General features: G+C 44.9%; 1 protein-coding gene across 1 annotated transcript in view; it reads right to left on the bottom strand.

Annotated features, from left to right (window-relative positions):
• Window positions 1-7865, bottom strand: part of TMC5 (transmembrane channel like 5) — a 32537-nt gene extending 24672 nt beyond the window's left edge. Inside the window, exons 1-8 of the mRNA XM_056866602.1 lie at window positions 7792-7865; window positions 7408-7610; window positions 6102-6206; window positions 5325-5432; window positions 4073-4172; window positions 2827-2914; window positions 1293-1541; window positions 374-525 (exon numbers count right to left, since the gene is read on the bottom strand). Coding sequence (XP_056722580.1) covers window positions 374-525; window positions 1293-1541; window positions 2827-2914; window positions 4073-4172; window positions 5325-5432; window positions 6102-6206; window positions 7408-7610; window positions 7792-7865 — 1079 coding nt within the window. The remainder of the gene's footprint in view (window positions 1-373; window positions 526-1292; window positions 1542-2826; window positions 2915-4072; window positions 4173-5324; window positions 5433-6101; window positions 6207-7407; window positions 7611-7791) is intronic.
• Window positions 7866-16682: the final 8817 nt, after the last annotated feature.

The following is a 16682-nucleotide window of genomic DNA, read 5'->3' as shown; positions in this document are numbered from 1 at the left end:
CAAACCCGGTTCTCCAGATTGGACTCCACCGCTCCAAACCACCGCTCTTAACCACTTCACCATGCTGGAAGGATTAAGCACATACACTCTGCTACTTCGCTGCTCAAAATGCATCCCGAAACCTTCTGTCCTTGACCCCACAGCCTAAGCTTCACTGCATGCATTTTTGCTTAATGTTCTCAACTTGCCACCCAGAGATTCTGACAGGAAATATTTCCTTCCTGCCCTTAGCAGCAAACAAACCCCGGCTTCCAAAACAAGGGATCCAGAACTGTTTTACTAATAAATAATATTCTAAAGATTAATACGTTCCCCCCTAAGTAATTAAAAGAAATTCACTTTTAAACAAAAGAGGCATATAAAGCAAATATACCTGTATAGCAAGCTCAGGAAGCAGAGGATGAAATAGATGCCTATTGTGAAAATATAGGCCAGCTGCATGTCATACGGAGAGCCGTTCTTGTTTTTTGAGATTGTACTGTTGGTATAGAAACCATAATAGAGCACCGTTTCTGTAAAATAGCCCTGAAATAACAGATAGGATATAGAAATTAGAGAACTCCTTGGAGGGAAATCTATTGAGAGGGGAGAAGTGGCATTTGCAGGGGAGACTGGTGGGTAGGAGACAGGTGAATTTCCTCCCCCCCTCCCCACCAATTCTGCCTTGCAAGGGTCCCTTCCCCCTGCTTGAGCATTACAAACACGCGCTTGGGACCCCCGCATCTCCCTCAGCCTCTACAAACCGGACTGAGACTTCAGTGCTCAGATTCCAGATCGGGGAATGTCTTTGCCCTTTACCAATTTCTTTCTGGCTTCTGGCAGGTGAGGAGGAAGAGTTAAGCACCCACCTTCCCCCCCCCATTTCCCCCCTGCAAATGGCTTCTCCCGCTTGCCCCTGAGTAAAAAGGACGACAGAGATGGGGACTCTTTATCTTATAACATCTTATTTAAGGAGCTTCCCTCTAGATTAGGGTTGCTAGGTCCCTCTTTGCCACCGGCAGGAGGTTTGGGGGGCGCAGTCCAAGGAGGGCAGGGTTTGAGGAGGGGAGGGACTTCAATGCCATAGAGTCCAATTGCCAAAGCAGCCATTTTCTCCAGGGGAACCGATCTTTATCAGCCGGAGATCCGTTATAACAGGAGATCTAAAGCTAGTACTTGGAGGTTGGCATCCCTGTGTTAGATCCAAGTTAGAAGAACAGCTCTGCACAATACTCAGATTATTTAATGGGTGGCGGGAAACCCACATCAGATGCTCTTTTAAAAAAGAGAAGAAAAGAAAACTGCACACTTACGGCGCCAGTTAAAAACTCCAGCCCCGTGAAGGAAAGGTTATTTGCTGTGGCTTCAAGGAGCTGTGGGACGGTGATAAAGCTGAAGTTCACAAGGAACGAGAAGACATTGAACATCAGGAGCCATGTGAGGAAAATGAAGTAAGAGCAGACGCCGGTCCCAAATTTGCCCCCAATGACCTTGAGAGTCTTCTGCCAAAGCTGGAAGAACTGAAAGCATTCCGACAAGCCGTTTTTAAAGTGCCGAAAGGACTAGAAGGGGAGGGAGGGGAAGAGACAAAAACATGAACCCTCTTTAGTTAGCATAGCATCCGATTATGGTTCTGGTTGCTTTAACGTTTAGCCTGCCTCCGCCTGGTATTACGGTATACTGATTTGTTTGCCTTTTTTAAAGATTCAGTTCAGGTTTATATTACATCACAGGTTTCTAGTTTAATCTTTTAACTGCCAGCCTCTTTAACTTACTGTTGGATTACGATTTTACAGGTTGCTGTTATGTTTTATACTACAATTTACAAGCCGGATTCACTTTAAGCTGCTTCAGAGGTCTTTAACGGAAAGCTGGCATGAAACATGCTTGGACAGGCAAACCAATATTGGGACTGGGCTTATTTTACTACCATGCGGTGTTTTCAGAAAGTAACCTATGTGTATAAACAAATTACTTATCTTTCCTATTATATTATTTTACAGGTTCACAAAGAAACTTTTACTAGGATTACCACTGCCTTTTCCAGCTGGATTTCCTTTCGGTTTACAACTCTGTCTTTGCTGCTGCAGGCATGTCGCCCTGGCAGTATCACAGATTACAAGCATCGCCTGTAATACGGTTTTGATGAATTTCTGAAGGCACCAAGAGTCACATTCCATCGCCACCCCAATAAACCGAGAGACGTTTTCCTGAAACGTGGAATCCAGGCCAGCTTGGTGTAGTGGTTAAGAAAGGTGATTTGGAGCAGTGGACTCTAATCTGGAGAACCGGGTTTGATTCCCCACTCCTCCACATGCGCGGCGAAGGCTAATCTGGTGAACTGGGTTGGTTCCCTCACTCCTATACATGAAGCCAGCTGGGTGACCTTGGGCAGGTCACAGCTCTCTCAGCCCCACCTACCTCACAGGGTGTCTGTTGTGGGGAGGGGAAGGGAAGGCGATTGTCAGCAGGTTTGATTCTTAAGTGGTAGAGAAAGTCGGCATATAAAATTCAACTCTTCTTCTTAATAACACCATGTAACCAACAAGCCACGCATACACCCCTGCTACAAAAACCTGTTCTCTCATGGCCAGGAAAATTAAGCATGGGTACCTCAGGGCAATGAGACTCTACCACCCAGCCTCTGTGCAACTCAATAGTAATTAACTGCACACTTCCTTTTAGCCCCACCAACTTCACAGACTTCATAATGCCCCGTAAAGAAAGAAGACTTCTTGACTCTGAATGAGAGGGTGCTGCGGCAACTACATTGTCTTGTAACTGGTATGTTAGAAAATCCTCATGGAATGCTTCTTCCTCAATGGAAGTCACGCGTGCTACACTTACCAAAGCGATGCTGTAGAAGCATTGGGCGCAGCAGTTAATTTGAGCATCCCGGTGGCGTGTCTTCGTTTGCTCCCTAAGAACATGATTCCTGTTGGGTGGTGAAAAGTAATGGATAGTTGTGCACAGAATTGACTGGAAGTCTCCCTTGCTTGCATCCGATCGCATTCTCTGCTTACATAGTGCCCAATGTTTGCTTTGACAGCAAATGTGCATTTCCTAAATAAGTCTCTGTAGGGCAATGCTCACACAAGAGGGGATGAGAGCATCTTTTGTGTAAGGGCAGAAGGTAGGAGATAGGGTTGCCAACCTCCAGGTACTAAAAATAAACACCTCTGTGCTATTTCCAAGGGTTAGGCAATAGATTGTATCCCTTTGAGGAACCTAGTAACTTGTTGAAATTGTCTGTGCAACCATGTATATTGGAAAATCAATATCCTGACTCAGGAATTTATGAAATGAAAATTTTGTATATGGTTGCTTGTTTCATCCCGACAGGAGAATTGTATGGAGAGCTGTAAAAGCTGTTACTTAAATCAAGTTGGCACATTAATGTTGACATTAAACGGGACTGAGGAAGATTTAAAAAGATTGTATCCCTTTCTACTCATTCTTCGTTTGAAGACGTTGACCTTGGATTGATTGTTACTGTATTACTATTTGGAACTATCTTGTATCTTACCTTGTACATACTTACCTTTAAGATAGTTTGCTACACACATTGTTGTATACTCTGTGTTTAATATATTTCATTGTTAAGCCATGCTATCGTCAGTCAACCTCCAGGTACTAGCTGGAGATTTCCTGCTATTACAACTGATCTCCAGCTGATAGAGATCAGTTCCCCTGGAGAAATGGCCTCTTTAGCCATTGGAATCTATGGCATTGAAGTCCCTCCCCAAACCCCACCTTCCTCAGGCTCCGCCCCAAAAACCTCCCGCTGGTGGCAAAGAGGGACCTAGCAACCCTAGTAGGAGGAGAGTTTCACCTTTCCCATTCATTCCCCTGGTTGGATCCAACCCACTATTCTGTATTGAATTAGTGAATGTTAAAGATGTGTGTCTTTTCTAATTGTTCTGTGCAGAGTCAGCTGACAGGGACGTCAGCAAATGTTGGTTAAATTCTGAAAAAGGAACATGCACGCTTACATTTAAAAAAAATGCTCAGTTTACTTTAAAATGTTCTTCGTCAACCTTTCCAACCTAGGCATGCCCAGAGCACGTACAAATATCCAAGAGCCTTCTTTTACCTGAGCTCCCTCTTTTCTTTCATTGCCTTTGGGATCTTCTGGATCGCTTTGATTGTCTCCCAGGAGGACAAGCTTGCGAGACTTTGGATTAGTTTTTCTTCTGCGTAAAAACAAAAACGTGGAAGTAGTAATATGGAATAGTATTGCTGTTCTCTAACATCAGAACAAAACAAGAGGGGAATAAAACCCAACCTAAGAGCCCCGTGGCGCAGAGTGGTAAGCTGCAGTACTGCAGTCCAAGCTCTGCTCACGACCTGAGTTCGATCCCAACGGAAGTTGGTTTCAGGTAGCCGGCTCAAGGTGGACTCAGCCTTCCATCCTTCCGAGGTTGGTAAAATGAGGATCCGACTTGCTGGGTGTAAAGGAAGATGACTGGGGAAGGCACTGGCAAACCACCCCGTAAACATAGTCTGCCTAGTAAACGTCGGGATGTGATGTCACGTTGAGATCTATAACCACATGCCAGATGCGTTTCGGCCTGTTTGGCCTTCATCAAACAGTTTAAATCAAACCAGGCATGTATATAGGTGGTATAATATATTACCAATTATTCAAACATCTGGTAAGATTGTGCAGTTATCAACCTTGCTTTACTAGGTTGATAACTGCACACATTGTATATGGGAAACATATATAAACCAGTATTACAACTAGAGTCAATCTTACCAGATGTTTGAGTAATTGGCAATATATTATACAGCCTATATACATGCCTGGTTTGATTTAAACTGTTTGTATGTGTATATATTTCTGTAAACGTATGCAGGTTTTACATGGGTTTCAATTGACCACCGGGGAAGGCCAAACAGGCCAAAATGTGTCTGGCATGTTCTCTAACAACGCCAGAATGCAACTGAGAAAACTAAAGCCGAGGTGGAAAGTTCAGAGATGTGGCAAAGACAAGGAGCTGTACTGGAGGGCAGGGTGGGAGAGAACCGAGCAGGCTTCCCTGGGATCCCTGGAGGATGGGTGGGATAAAGATGCAGCTAAACAGCACTGGGGTGAAATGTCTGCTCGGACTGGCAATGTCACAACACTGACCTCGATGGTCTGATTCCGTATCAGACAGCTTCATGCGCTGGTGGCAGATTGTGGATCTGAGCCCCGGCTGCCTAGATCCTAGCCCACCACTACCCCATGCTGGGTTTGGGAGATGCATGCCCAGGTTCCCCTTGTCAAAGAACATTTGGGAGATAGCAACATTTCTTCAGTACATAAAGTGAAAGGGGAAGGAGAAGAAACACTCACTCACCTTGCTTTTGCTTCTCTTCATTGTATCCTGGGTCCAAATGACGCAGACTGGAAGGCGCCAGGAATGCCATATCTACTTCTTGCCCGCCATGCTGCCGGATGACGCTAACTGAGGAATTAAACAGAGCATCTCTTTTATGACTCTAAAAGCTTTGTAAGTGTATTGTCAAAGAGAGAGTCTTAAAGGAACTAACAACATTTTATTCCAGCAAAAACGTTCTTGCCCACTTCCTCAGGGTGTCTAAGGAACACTTCTTCGAATATACTGTATACTATTTATGAAAGAGATTTTTATTCAGATACATAACATTCTTAATGTCATTCTCCCCAAATATTTTTCTATCGAAAACTCAAAGTTCTACAATGCTGTAAGACATTTATCCCTTATAACAGGGATGGAGAACATCAGGCCTGGGGGCCGTTTAAGGCCCGCAAAATAATTTGGTCTGGCCCTTCGTGGGTCCTGGCAGTTCTCTAGCTCAGAAGGATCTAAGACTGGCGATCCGCCCCCTCCCACGGACAGGAATAGCCTCTATTCAAGGCAGATGTGAGTTTGTTTTGCCGAAAAAAGGAACTCCCCCCCCCCTTGCAGAAGAGTCGTTAGCTATGGAGCTACTAGGACTGCCCAAGAAACTGTGTTAACCCTTTCCCACCCAGGCCGTGGAGAAACGTATTCCCTCTGTACTACAAGAGGGCTGGGGGAGGAAGTGGCGACAATGGAGGGATTAAATGGCCCTTGGAGGAAAAAAGGTTCCCCACCCCTGCCTTATAATCTTACCTCCATCTGGGGTATCGGGTCTATGCCCGTACTGATCGTGAAAGGTGTCACTGGAAGTTGGTAACATGTATGGAAACTCTTGCTCATAGTCAAATGAAGGATTAACTGTAAGGGGGAGGAAGAATACAGACTATATGGCTCTCGCTGTAGTCAACACAGTGCAGGTTTATTGACAGAATAACAAGGCTGTAGATGTCTGTATATGACATGGGTTGTATTCCATAATAAATGTAGTCCTGAGTGCCCGTGTGGTCCACTAGACAACTGATTGCCTCATTAACTCAGCCTTTCCACCCGCCCCATGCAAAGTCACTCACACCTGAGAGCAATATAAAGCACGCCATAGCTCATTCCCCCCTTCAACAAAAAAGCCAGCGTGGTGTAGTGGTTAAGAGCGGTGGTTTGGAGCGGTGGACTCTGATCTGGAGAACCGGGTTTGATTCCCCGCTCCTCCACATGAGCGGCGGAGGCTGATCTGGTGAACTGGATTTGTTTCCCCACTCCTACACACAAAGCCAGCTGGGTGACCTTGGGCAAGTCATGATCTCTCAGCCCCACCTACCTCACAGGGTGTCTCTTGTGGGGAGAGAAGGGGAAGGAGACTGTAAGCTGGTTTGATTCATCTTTAAAAAGGTAGAGAAAATTGGCATATAAAAACCAAATCTTCTTCTTCTTTTTCCATTAATGCTATGGAAGCTTGCTGGGTTACCTTGGGCCAGTCACTCAGCCCCACCTACTTCACAGGGTTGTTGTGAGGATCGAATGGAGGAGAGGAGAATGATGTAAGCTGCTTTGAGTCCCCATTGGGGAGAAAGGCAGGGTATAAATGCATTAAGAAGAAGAAGAGTTGATTTTTATATGCCCACTTTCTCTGCCACTTAAGGGAGAATCAAACCGGCTTCCAATCACCTTCCCTTCCCCTCCCCACAACAGACACCCTGTGAGGTGGGTGAGGCTGAGAGAGAGTGACTACCCAAGGTCACCCAGCTGGCTTCATGTGTAGGAGCGAGGAAACCAATCCAGTTCACCAGATTAGCCTCCGCCGCTCATGTGGAGGAGTGGGGAATCAAACCCGGTTCTCCAGATCAGAGTCCATCGCTCCAAACCACTGCTCTCAACCACTACATCACTCTGGCTAACTTAACCACTACACCCCTGAACATTAAATAAATGAATAAATTTAGTATAAAAAATCACACACATATTCAGGATTTTTATAACAACGTGAGGACTCAACATTCTGCAATAGAACCCTCAAAACGATCTGTATTCTTATAATTTAGATACACGTGATGGAATAACGTACTGTGCGAATTGCCATATGGATTTGAATCCGTTGCCTCAAATGCAAAAGCTCTTGGACTGTATTCGGCAGGAGACTGAATCCGCACAGCGTCCATAGGTATTTCCACTGGCAAATTCTGCCCTTCTCCACTGTCGTCACCACAGGGATCATAAGGAGAGGAATCGTAAGGGTTGCGACGAAAAGAAGCGCTCCAGCGAGGTCTTCTAAATGGATATGAAGAGAAAGTGAAACAACCGTTGCTTTAAACCCTTGGGGCGTGCTGATTAATGTAGGATCAAAACAAGAACGATTCACTAGATTCACTTTATGGACCTGAATAGTTATTCTCCCGGTTAGTCAACAAAAGCAACTGCCGGTAGCCTTTTCACTAAATTTCAAACTTACACTCTGTCAAGCTCCAGCGTTTCAGAGTCATGGTAGTCGGGGTTTTCAAAGGCATCGTTATAGTGAAAGGCCATTTTGCAAGGAAAATATTTGGAAATTCATCCGGCAGAGCACATCAGTTTTTCATTAGCGATGTCTTCATCCCGAACCTATTTTAAAAAAGAAATTGCATTCAATAAAAAGTTTTGGCTGAATTCTTTACGGAATGCATTTGCTATGGATTCACACACTTTTGTTCACACACTTGAGAGCCAGCATGGTGTAGTGGTTAAGAGTGGTGGCTTGGAGAGGTGGAGTCTGATCTGGAGAACCGGGTTTGACTCCCCTCTCCTCCACATGAGTGGCGGAGGCTAATCTGGTGAACTGGGTTTGTTTCCCCATTCCTACACACGAAGCCAACTTGGGCAAGTTACAGCTCTCTTAGAGCTCTCTCAGCCCCACCTACCTCACAGGGTGTCTGTTGTGGGGAGGGGAAGGGAAGGTGACTGTAAGCCAGTTTGAGTCTTCCTTAAGTGGTAAAGAAAGTCGGCATATGAAAACCACCACTACCACTACTACTACTACTTCTTCTCCTCCTTCTGAACCCAACTGGATTTAGTCCCAAATTAAGTTTGATCCTAAACTTAATCATATGCTGTATTCGTAGTACTACTGGCTAGTCAAATGCATAAGTAAGTCCAGTCACCTGTAATAACAGCAAAGTTGAAACACAGGATCCCAAAAGTTACTCCCTTGCAACAGATCCATTACATTTATTGTTACGGCCATTGGCCGGCATAAAATAACAGAGCCGTGCAAGTACCTATATAACATTAGTAAAAATAACAATAAAAAGGGAAAATAAAAATACAGTAAAATAATCAAACATAAACTGATTAAATACATTATCAACTTAATAGAGCACCAGATAAACATTGTACATTATATATTGTGCATGGCTTCACCCTTCACTCATCATCTGATATGTCACTAGTAATATAACCCTTTGTTTTGACCGTTCCTTTTAATAATGGCCTTCCAGCAAAATTTAGCTACATCATAAGCAGGGTTGCCAGGTCCTTCTTCGCCACCGGCAGGAGGTTTTTTGGCCGGAGCCTGAAGAGGGCAGGGTTTGAAGAGGGGAGGGACTTCAATGCCATAGAGTCCCACTGCCAAAGTGGCCATTTTTCTCCAGGGGAACTGATCTCTGTCGGCTGGAGATCAGTTGTAATAGCAGGAGATCTCCAGCTGCTACCTGGAAGTTGGCAACCCAAATCATAAGAAATAGCAGGGTTTTTATCTTCAAGCAGAAATTGGATAATTAATCTTTCTTGCAACAGATCCAATGGGGATACATCAATAAATTAGACTCAAAAAGTGAGTGTGATGATTCTTCTGTAGAAGCACCTCTTAACGAAAGTCATAGAAACGGGCTTTCAGAGTCCTACTGTTTAACTTCTGACCACAACCACCCAAGACTTTTTTTTATTATCACCAGCCCTCCATTACTCTTCCTGTTAACATACCCGTGGTTACTGAAATATGTGGTAAACTGCCATTCCACAACCATGTTCCTGAGCACCTCTCTATCATGCTGCATGTATTTTTTTTTATTTTGCAAAATTTATATCCTGCTTTTCTGCCCTCATAACTGTCACCGAACAGAAAAATAGCCCCTCGGGGAGTAACTTTCTAGCTAGGGATGCCAGCCTCCAGGTGGGACCTGGGGATCCCCCAGCTCATCTCCAGACCACAGAGATGAATTCCCCTGGAGAATATGGATGGTTTGGAGGATGGACTCTATGGCCGTGTACCCCACAGAGGTCGTCTTCCCCAGGCTCCATGCCCAAATCTCCAGGGGTTTCCCAACCTGGATCTGGCAACCCTGCCCCCCCATCCCCTCCCAGTGGCCAGGGAAGACCTGGCAACCCTATTTTGAAAACATAAGGAAATACACAGTATCCATAGAGTTTCTGAACATTTGGCATTTCTTCAGTGAATGGAGCAAACAAAGCCTATGGAAGTCTATAGATATTTCGCCCAAGTATAAACACCTAGACACAAAGGTCATATTACGGTTGATCAGAAATTTCTTCACGTCATGAGAAACGCAAGCTACTTATCTGCAATCTTGTCTTCAGGAAATAGCTGGAAGCAAAATCCCCAGTAAGCCATTTAATACGTCCTAGCTGACAAGTCAACAAAAGCGAATTGGACTCCAACACTAAGAGTGTCAGGGGGGAAAAGGTGTGGTGCGTGCACCAAAACTCTCTCCGGGCTAGCTTGCTCTTCATTCGTTCACTGACACTGTCCCTCCCCCAACTGCAGCTAGAAGGAAGAAGAAGAGCTGGTTTTTATATGCTGACTTTCTCTACCACTTAAGGGAGACTCAACCCGGCTTACAATCCCCTTCCCCTCCCCACAGCAGACACCCTGTGAGGTTAGGTGGGGCTGAGAGAGCTGTGACTAGCCCAAGGTCATACTGGCTTCATGTGGAGGAATGGGGAAACCAACCAGGTTCACCAGATTAGCGTCCTCATGTGGAGGAGTGGGGAATCAAACCCAGTTCTCCAGATTAGAGTCCACCACTCTTAACCACTGCGCCATACCACGCCGGCTCACAGGATCATAAATGACAAAGGATCACAAATGGCAAAGGTTTGCTTCAGCACAGTCAAATTGCTCGAGCCATCAGCCTCGAAACACGGAGACTGTTTTGCAGCGCAACAGCTTCTGAATTCATTCTAAACCGGAAAGGTAAAACGGAGACCGAGGCTTGCTGCTGGTGCCAGATTATAATTTAATGAGCTGTATCAGTTACAAGCGCCACCTTGACGAGTTTATTTGAACGGGGAAGGGAAATGTCCAAACAAACTATAATTTTAACTCAAGACCAACTTGAAGAAGGTTTCTGTTATTGTAGCATGTACAAGAAGGTAACGAAACCTGAATTTGTTGGGATCGGGAGACCGCTCTTTTTCGCCAGACATGCTGCCTTGTTTAGCTGCTGGGTACACAGACTGAAGTCGGTCTCAGGTAGCCGGCTCAAGGTTGACTCCACCTTCCATCCTTCTGAGGTCGGTAAAATGAGGACCCAGCTTGCTGGGGGTAAAGGGAAGATGACTGGGGAAGGCACTGGCAAACCACCCCGTAAACAAAGTCTGCCTAGGAAACGTCGGGATGTGACGTCACCCCATGGGTCAGGAGTGACCTGGTGCTTGCACAGGGGACCTTTACCTTTGCAGGGATTTGAGCCATTGCAGATGAAAAGAAATCCAAAGTGATGTCAAGAGAATGACCCAACTGTTGCCAATATTGTTTTGCTTAGTTAAAGTTTCGGACATAAATGGCAAAGTGTGTCATAGTCTATTGGGTTTGTCCTCAGCACAAAAAGTTAGGCTGTATCATGGCACAGTTTTCATCCAGGTGGTAAATCTGTATTCCTGGCTGTACCACATCTGAGGGCAGGTGGGCGGGTAGCAGAAAAAACGGCACGTCCCTGGTAAGGAGGGACAGTATGCATCAGGCCAAATCATTTGCATACACACCTGAGCCACAACTTCTGTCAACAGCTGGAATGCTGTTTCCATGACCCATACAAAGAAAGAAAAAGAAAAAGAGACGCCTCTTTTATAATCCCGATTCCCACCCCCCTTTCTACTATGGTAATGGAAGCCCGGGTTTTCCCTGGGCTTCCCTTTCCGGCAGGGACCAGATTCAAATCCTGGCCATATATGTATGCAATGTATCTTTTATATACTCACTGTTTTGTCCTTGGAATTCGACCCTACCCCTTTCAGGAACCGTGACAAAGTTATGCTGACATTAGTAATCATTAATCAGCTTTCCTTAGATCACTTTCTCTCCCCCCCCCCGCCCCGTCAGTCCGATATGTGGCTTTCCACTTCCTTATTGGCAAAATGTCCAAAGGTGGCTAATGCAATTAATATACATTCAAAATACAGTGGAAAAGAGCAACTTCAAGAACAGAAGGGTGTCCTGTGCAAACATTAAAATTCCTCCCTTTCCCAAAGAGGGGCACACAAAACCACTAGGCCTTCTGAAGGAACAGATTCCCCCCCCCCCCAAGTTTCTCCTCAATTTCAACATTTTAACATAGATGATTTAGCTTAGCACTGGGCTGGCTCCAAGCTCAGTGGGAAACTATTTCAAACACGACTTTTGCTACAAACACGTAGAAGACTGTCACACAACAAGCGACCCCCGAGAGTACAAGTTTGAAGCAGGATCAGCCCACGCTAAGTCAAGTCTATCTGAAAGAAGGGCCAGTGACGCTGAGCTATTCATCCACTACCACCCACTAAGGATTCAACATTACAATCAACCAGCGTTCTGGACAAAGCAACATGATTTATAGCGGCATTGCTGCCAAAGCAACATTAAATAAAACTGCACAGCCAATCTCCAATAGTCAATCAGAAGCCTTGCTGGGCAAAAGCCCTTCCTGGCCCCACTCACTTCCTAAAAACATCTGGTGGGCACCAGAAAAGGTAGTGGACCCTTGGTCTAGACCCACATTACAAAAGTCACACACCTTTCCTGACTGCAATAAGGAAGACAGTCGCGTAAAGGAACAGTTTTTCCAAGACAAGCTTGACACAGAATGATTTTAATTTCAAAATATAAGCACTTTCTGTAGAGATCATGGATGAGAAGGCAGGGGGCCTGAAACCATAGGTGGGTGCATGGAAGAGACACCGTTGCAACAGGACGAGAAGGGGAGAAACAAGGAAGGTTTCTTTTAAGACAACAGACAGACAGAAAGAATTCCATCGCTTACCACAACCATCTAATTCAGAGTTAGTCAGTTGAAGTACTCCTCCAAGGCTGAAAATTGGTAGATACGGTACCGCCTGGAATGTATACGGGAACGTCAACGCACTGCTGAAACCCTCCTTAGTCCTCTGGCCGCTGCTTCTTTCTTCAGGAAGGGGCTGGCACAGGATCCCAGGGGAAAGGGAGGAGGCAGCATTCCGCTGCTAACCGAACAGCAGGTGCTGACACTTAAACCACTTGAACTCCGGGAAATCCACTCAGAATTAGCATCCCACAGAGGCACACCAGGGCTGGGATGCTCAGTACTGTCCTAAATCTTGCTACATCTCCGATCCTGAAAGAAAGCCAGGGCACACAGAGATAAAGTTGACTGAAGTTCTGCTAGACACACGTCCTGGTCCCAAGTCCTCCCTCCCAGCGCATATTTCTTTTTCTAGTCTCTCTCTCTCCTGGCCGAACTTAATTTCTCTGCAGCATTTATTGTGTTTGTTTGAGCATAACTACTTGTTCATTCATTCTTCGCAGCCAGGATTATGGTGACTTGTTACGAACACTTAGCGCATACACAAAGTACACACATCATTTATCAGTGAATTCACAGTAGATGGGCACACCCTGGTTATTTTCACAGGCTGTCCGATCAGCATTGTTACATCCTTGTTCACTGCCAACATTTCAGCTCACGGTGAGATGCTAAGTGATGCACCCCCAAAAGCGCAGAAGCATTTAGCCCATGGTGTTACTTGGCTATTAAAATTTCTCGGCATCGAGCAATTATAAGGCCACAGGGCTGGACATGTGGTTTAACGCAAACCACCACAAATGAAATCCAAGAACACAGAAGACTACTGGCCAACCTCCAGGTGGTAGAGCATAAGGCACCACTGTACTAATATCAAGAGATTGGAAAATCAGTACAGGAGCAAGATATATTAACAAAGTACAAAAAGTTTATCTATAAGCTACAAGTATTAACACACTCAAAAATACAAGTAAACACATAACAAGACAACTCAAATACAACAAACAAGGTGAAAATATGTACAATGATATCACAATCACAAAGAGTTTCAAGGAAAGTCTCAGAAAAGGTCTCAATGGTAAAATACATATGTGATGGAGTAAGTTAATGCCATGTAGTTTTTTCAAAGAAGCCCAAGTCTCAGTGAGGATACGGCCGTTTCAAATTCTTAATTATAAATTCTTCATCAGTCCTTCAACTGGTAATCTTATAACTCTACATATTCACCATCAAGGAGTTGCAGGTTACAAATCCCACAAAGGGTAAGAAGTGTGTATTAATCCATACTGAAACAGTGTATAATTGCAGGTTACAAATCCCACGGAGAGTAAGAAATGTGTAGCAGCTCATACTGTAACAATCTGATAAAGCTATTTATCCACCCCCAAAAAAATCTCCAGGTATTGCCCAACCCAGACCTGGCAACCCTACTAACTAGGGGGGAAATGTTTTCAGAAAATAATGACAAATAAATATATGAATGTGTTCTGTGAGCAAGTGTGCATTAGACGCAAGGTCACATCCTATACTTTGGTATATGGCTATACTCTATACAGTATTATTTATTAGATCAGATGACCCCTTCGTGGCACCCATGGAGTCTCATAGATTGCAGAAAGAATTATTGCTTGGCTCAGGTTTCTTTTCCCCCAGCTAATCTTGGGGGCAAAAGAACAATTTGTAGTTTGGGACAGTGAGTATGGAATACTTGCATCTTTGATTTCGGGTCACTTTTACCAGCCAGCGTGGTGTAGTGGTTAAGAGCGGTGGTTTGGAGTGGTGGAGTCTGATCTGGAGAACAGGGTTCGATTCCCCACTCCTTCACATGAGCGGCGGAGGCTAAGCTGGGGAACCAGATTCGTTTCCCCACTCCTACACACAAAGCCAGCTGGGGGACCTTGGGCTAGTCACAGCTCTCTTAGAGCTCTCTCAGCCCCACCTACCTCACAGGGTATCTGTTGTGGGGAAGGGAAGGGGATTGTAAGCCAGTTTGAGTCTCCCTTAAGTAGTGGAGAAAGTCAGCATATAAAACCCAACTCTTCTTCTTCTTCTTAAAAGTCTCTCAAACAACCATATTCTAGTTCTGAAGGTTTACTTGGGCAGATCGCCACCTGCCTACTGCAAACTTTTGCTGATAGGCTAAACAAACAGAGACGTGGGAAGCATTTTCTTGCGGAGTCTAGTACTGAAGTCATGCCAGTACCCTGTGAGAGAGCAAGCACGAAGGATTTTAGAAACATGGAGGCGGACGGAAGGAATTGTCCTAACAAGGGGTTTTGTGCCCATAGGCCCTTAATTGCTTGTACTGCAGCAAACTCAGCAGCCAAAAGGAAGAAGCAGAGTTGGTTTTTATATGCCAACTTTCTCTACCACTTAAAGAAGAATCAAACGGCTTACAATCACCTTCCCTTCCCCTCCCCACAACAGACACCCTGTGAGGTAGGCAGGGCGGAGAGAGTGTGACTAGCCCAAGGTCACCCAGCTGGCTTTGTGTGTAGGAGTGGGGGAAACCAACCCGGTTCACCAGATTAGCGTCCGCCGCTCATGTGAAGGAGTGGGGAATCAAACCCAATTCTCCAGATTAGAGTCCACCGCTCTTAACCACTACACCACGCTGGCTCTCAAGGACAACAACCTTCTAGCCAAAAGGTTGGGGTAATGCTTCAGCAAGCACACTTTTGGGCCAAAGAGGAGCATTACAGTCCTATGGTCCAGCGTAGCCAGTAAGAACTACTGAGAGAAGCGAAGTCTTATATTTCTACTGCAATGTAAAACACGACCTGTTCTACTTAAGTGACAAACTAAACACAGAAGCCTGGTTTCATCATCTACCTACAATTTACCACCTCAAGCATTTATTGCATTACTCACAGCAATTTAGTTGTCACTACTGCTGCAGGGAATAAATCTTGCAGGCTTCCTAGGTATACGCTTCCTGCAGTAAACGGATCCTTTTCTTGTAACGGCATCTTTGCCCCTGCAAAACAAACAAGAAATAAGAGTTTTATTGCCAACATGATGGGGGAGCTGGCGGGTCAGTCTCAGTGTCTCCTGAATTATGTTTTTAGAGTCCCTGCCTGCAAGGAATATCATTCAACATAATTTGACAGCTTGTTCCCTTTCTGTCAGCTGAGCCACATTTTATACACACGCACAGATAGAAACCACCAACCACCTTTACTCAACCGTTCCACGGCAATACAAGAACTGCAAAACAGAACACCATCCTGTCCTCCCCACATAAAACCTTATTACCCTTTAAGATTAGATGGATAACCTCTGCTTTTCTGGTATAGCTCTGAACTGTTCAAGACTCTCTCCCTCTTGAAGAAGAGTTGGTTTTAATAAGCCAACTTTCTCTACCACTTAAGGAAGAATCAAACCAGCTTACAATCACCTTCCCCTCCCCACAACAGACACACTATGAGGTTAGGTGGGGCTGAGAGAGCTGTGACTAGCCCAAGGTCACCCAGCTGGCTTCATGTGGAGGAGTGGGGAAACAAACCCAGTTCACCAGATTAGCCTCTGCTGCTCAAGTGGAGGAGTGGGGAATCATATGGAGGAGTGGGGAACCAGTTCTCCAGGTTAGAGTCCATCGCTCCAAACCACCGCTCTTAACAAATACACGATGCTGGCTCCCTGCAAGTATCCACTTGCTGAAGCGAGTGCCAACACCCAAAAGCTTAAACTAGAATTTTGTGTGTGTCGATCTTTAAGGAGCCGCTAAATTCTTGTGTTAGCAATTTACCATTATGAAACCCCTCCTTTTTAAACATGTTCATTATTTATTTTATTTAAAACGTTTATTAGCTAGCTGCCTTTCTCCCTTGCAGAACTCAAGGCGGCATACAATATTAAAAAAGGATTTTTTTTAAAAAAAAAACCAATATAAACAAAACAATTATAAAAACACGTAAAATGTCAAAGTTTAAAACTTACTGCGGAATGAATTTCGGGTCCAGTAACCCCTTAGAGACCAACACATTTTTTCCCCAGGTTTCCTAAGCCAAAGCCCACTTCGTCGGATACTTGTGGCCAAGAATAAGCTATATATTGCACATAATGGGGCATGCATCAAACCAGACATGCCCTC

Source organism: Euleptes europaea, chromosome 21 (assembly GCF_029931775.1).
Source record: "Euleptes europaea isolate rEulEur1 chromosome 21, rEulEur1.hap1, whole genome shotgun sequence".
In the NCBI taxonomy this organism is placed as follows: domain Eukaryota; kingdom Metazoa; phylum Chordata; class Lepidosauria; order Squamata; family Sphaerodactylidae; genus Euleptes; species Euleptes europaea.
Note: the sequence above shows the minus strand (reverse complement) of the source record. Positions and strands in the feature narration are given on the sequence as shown.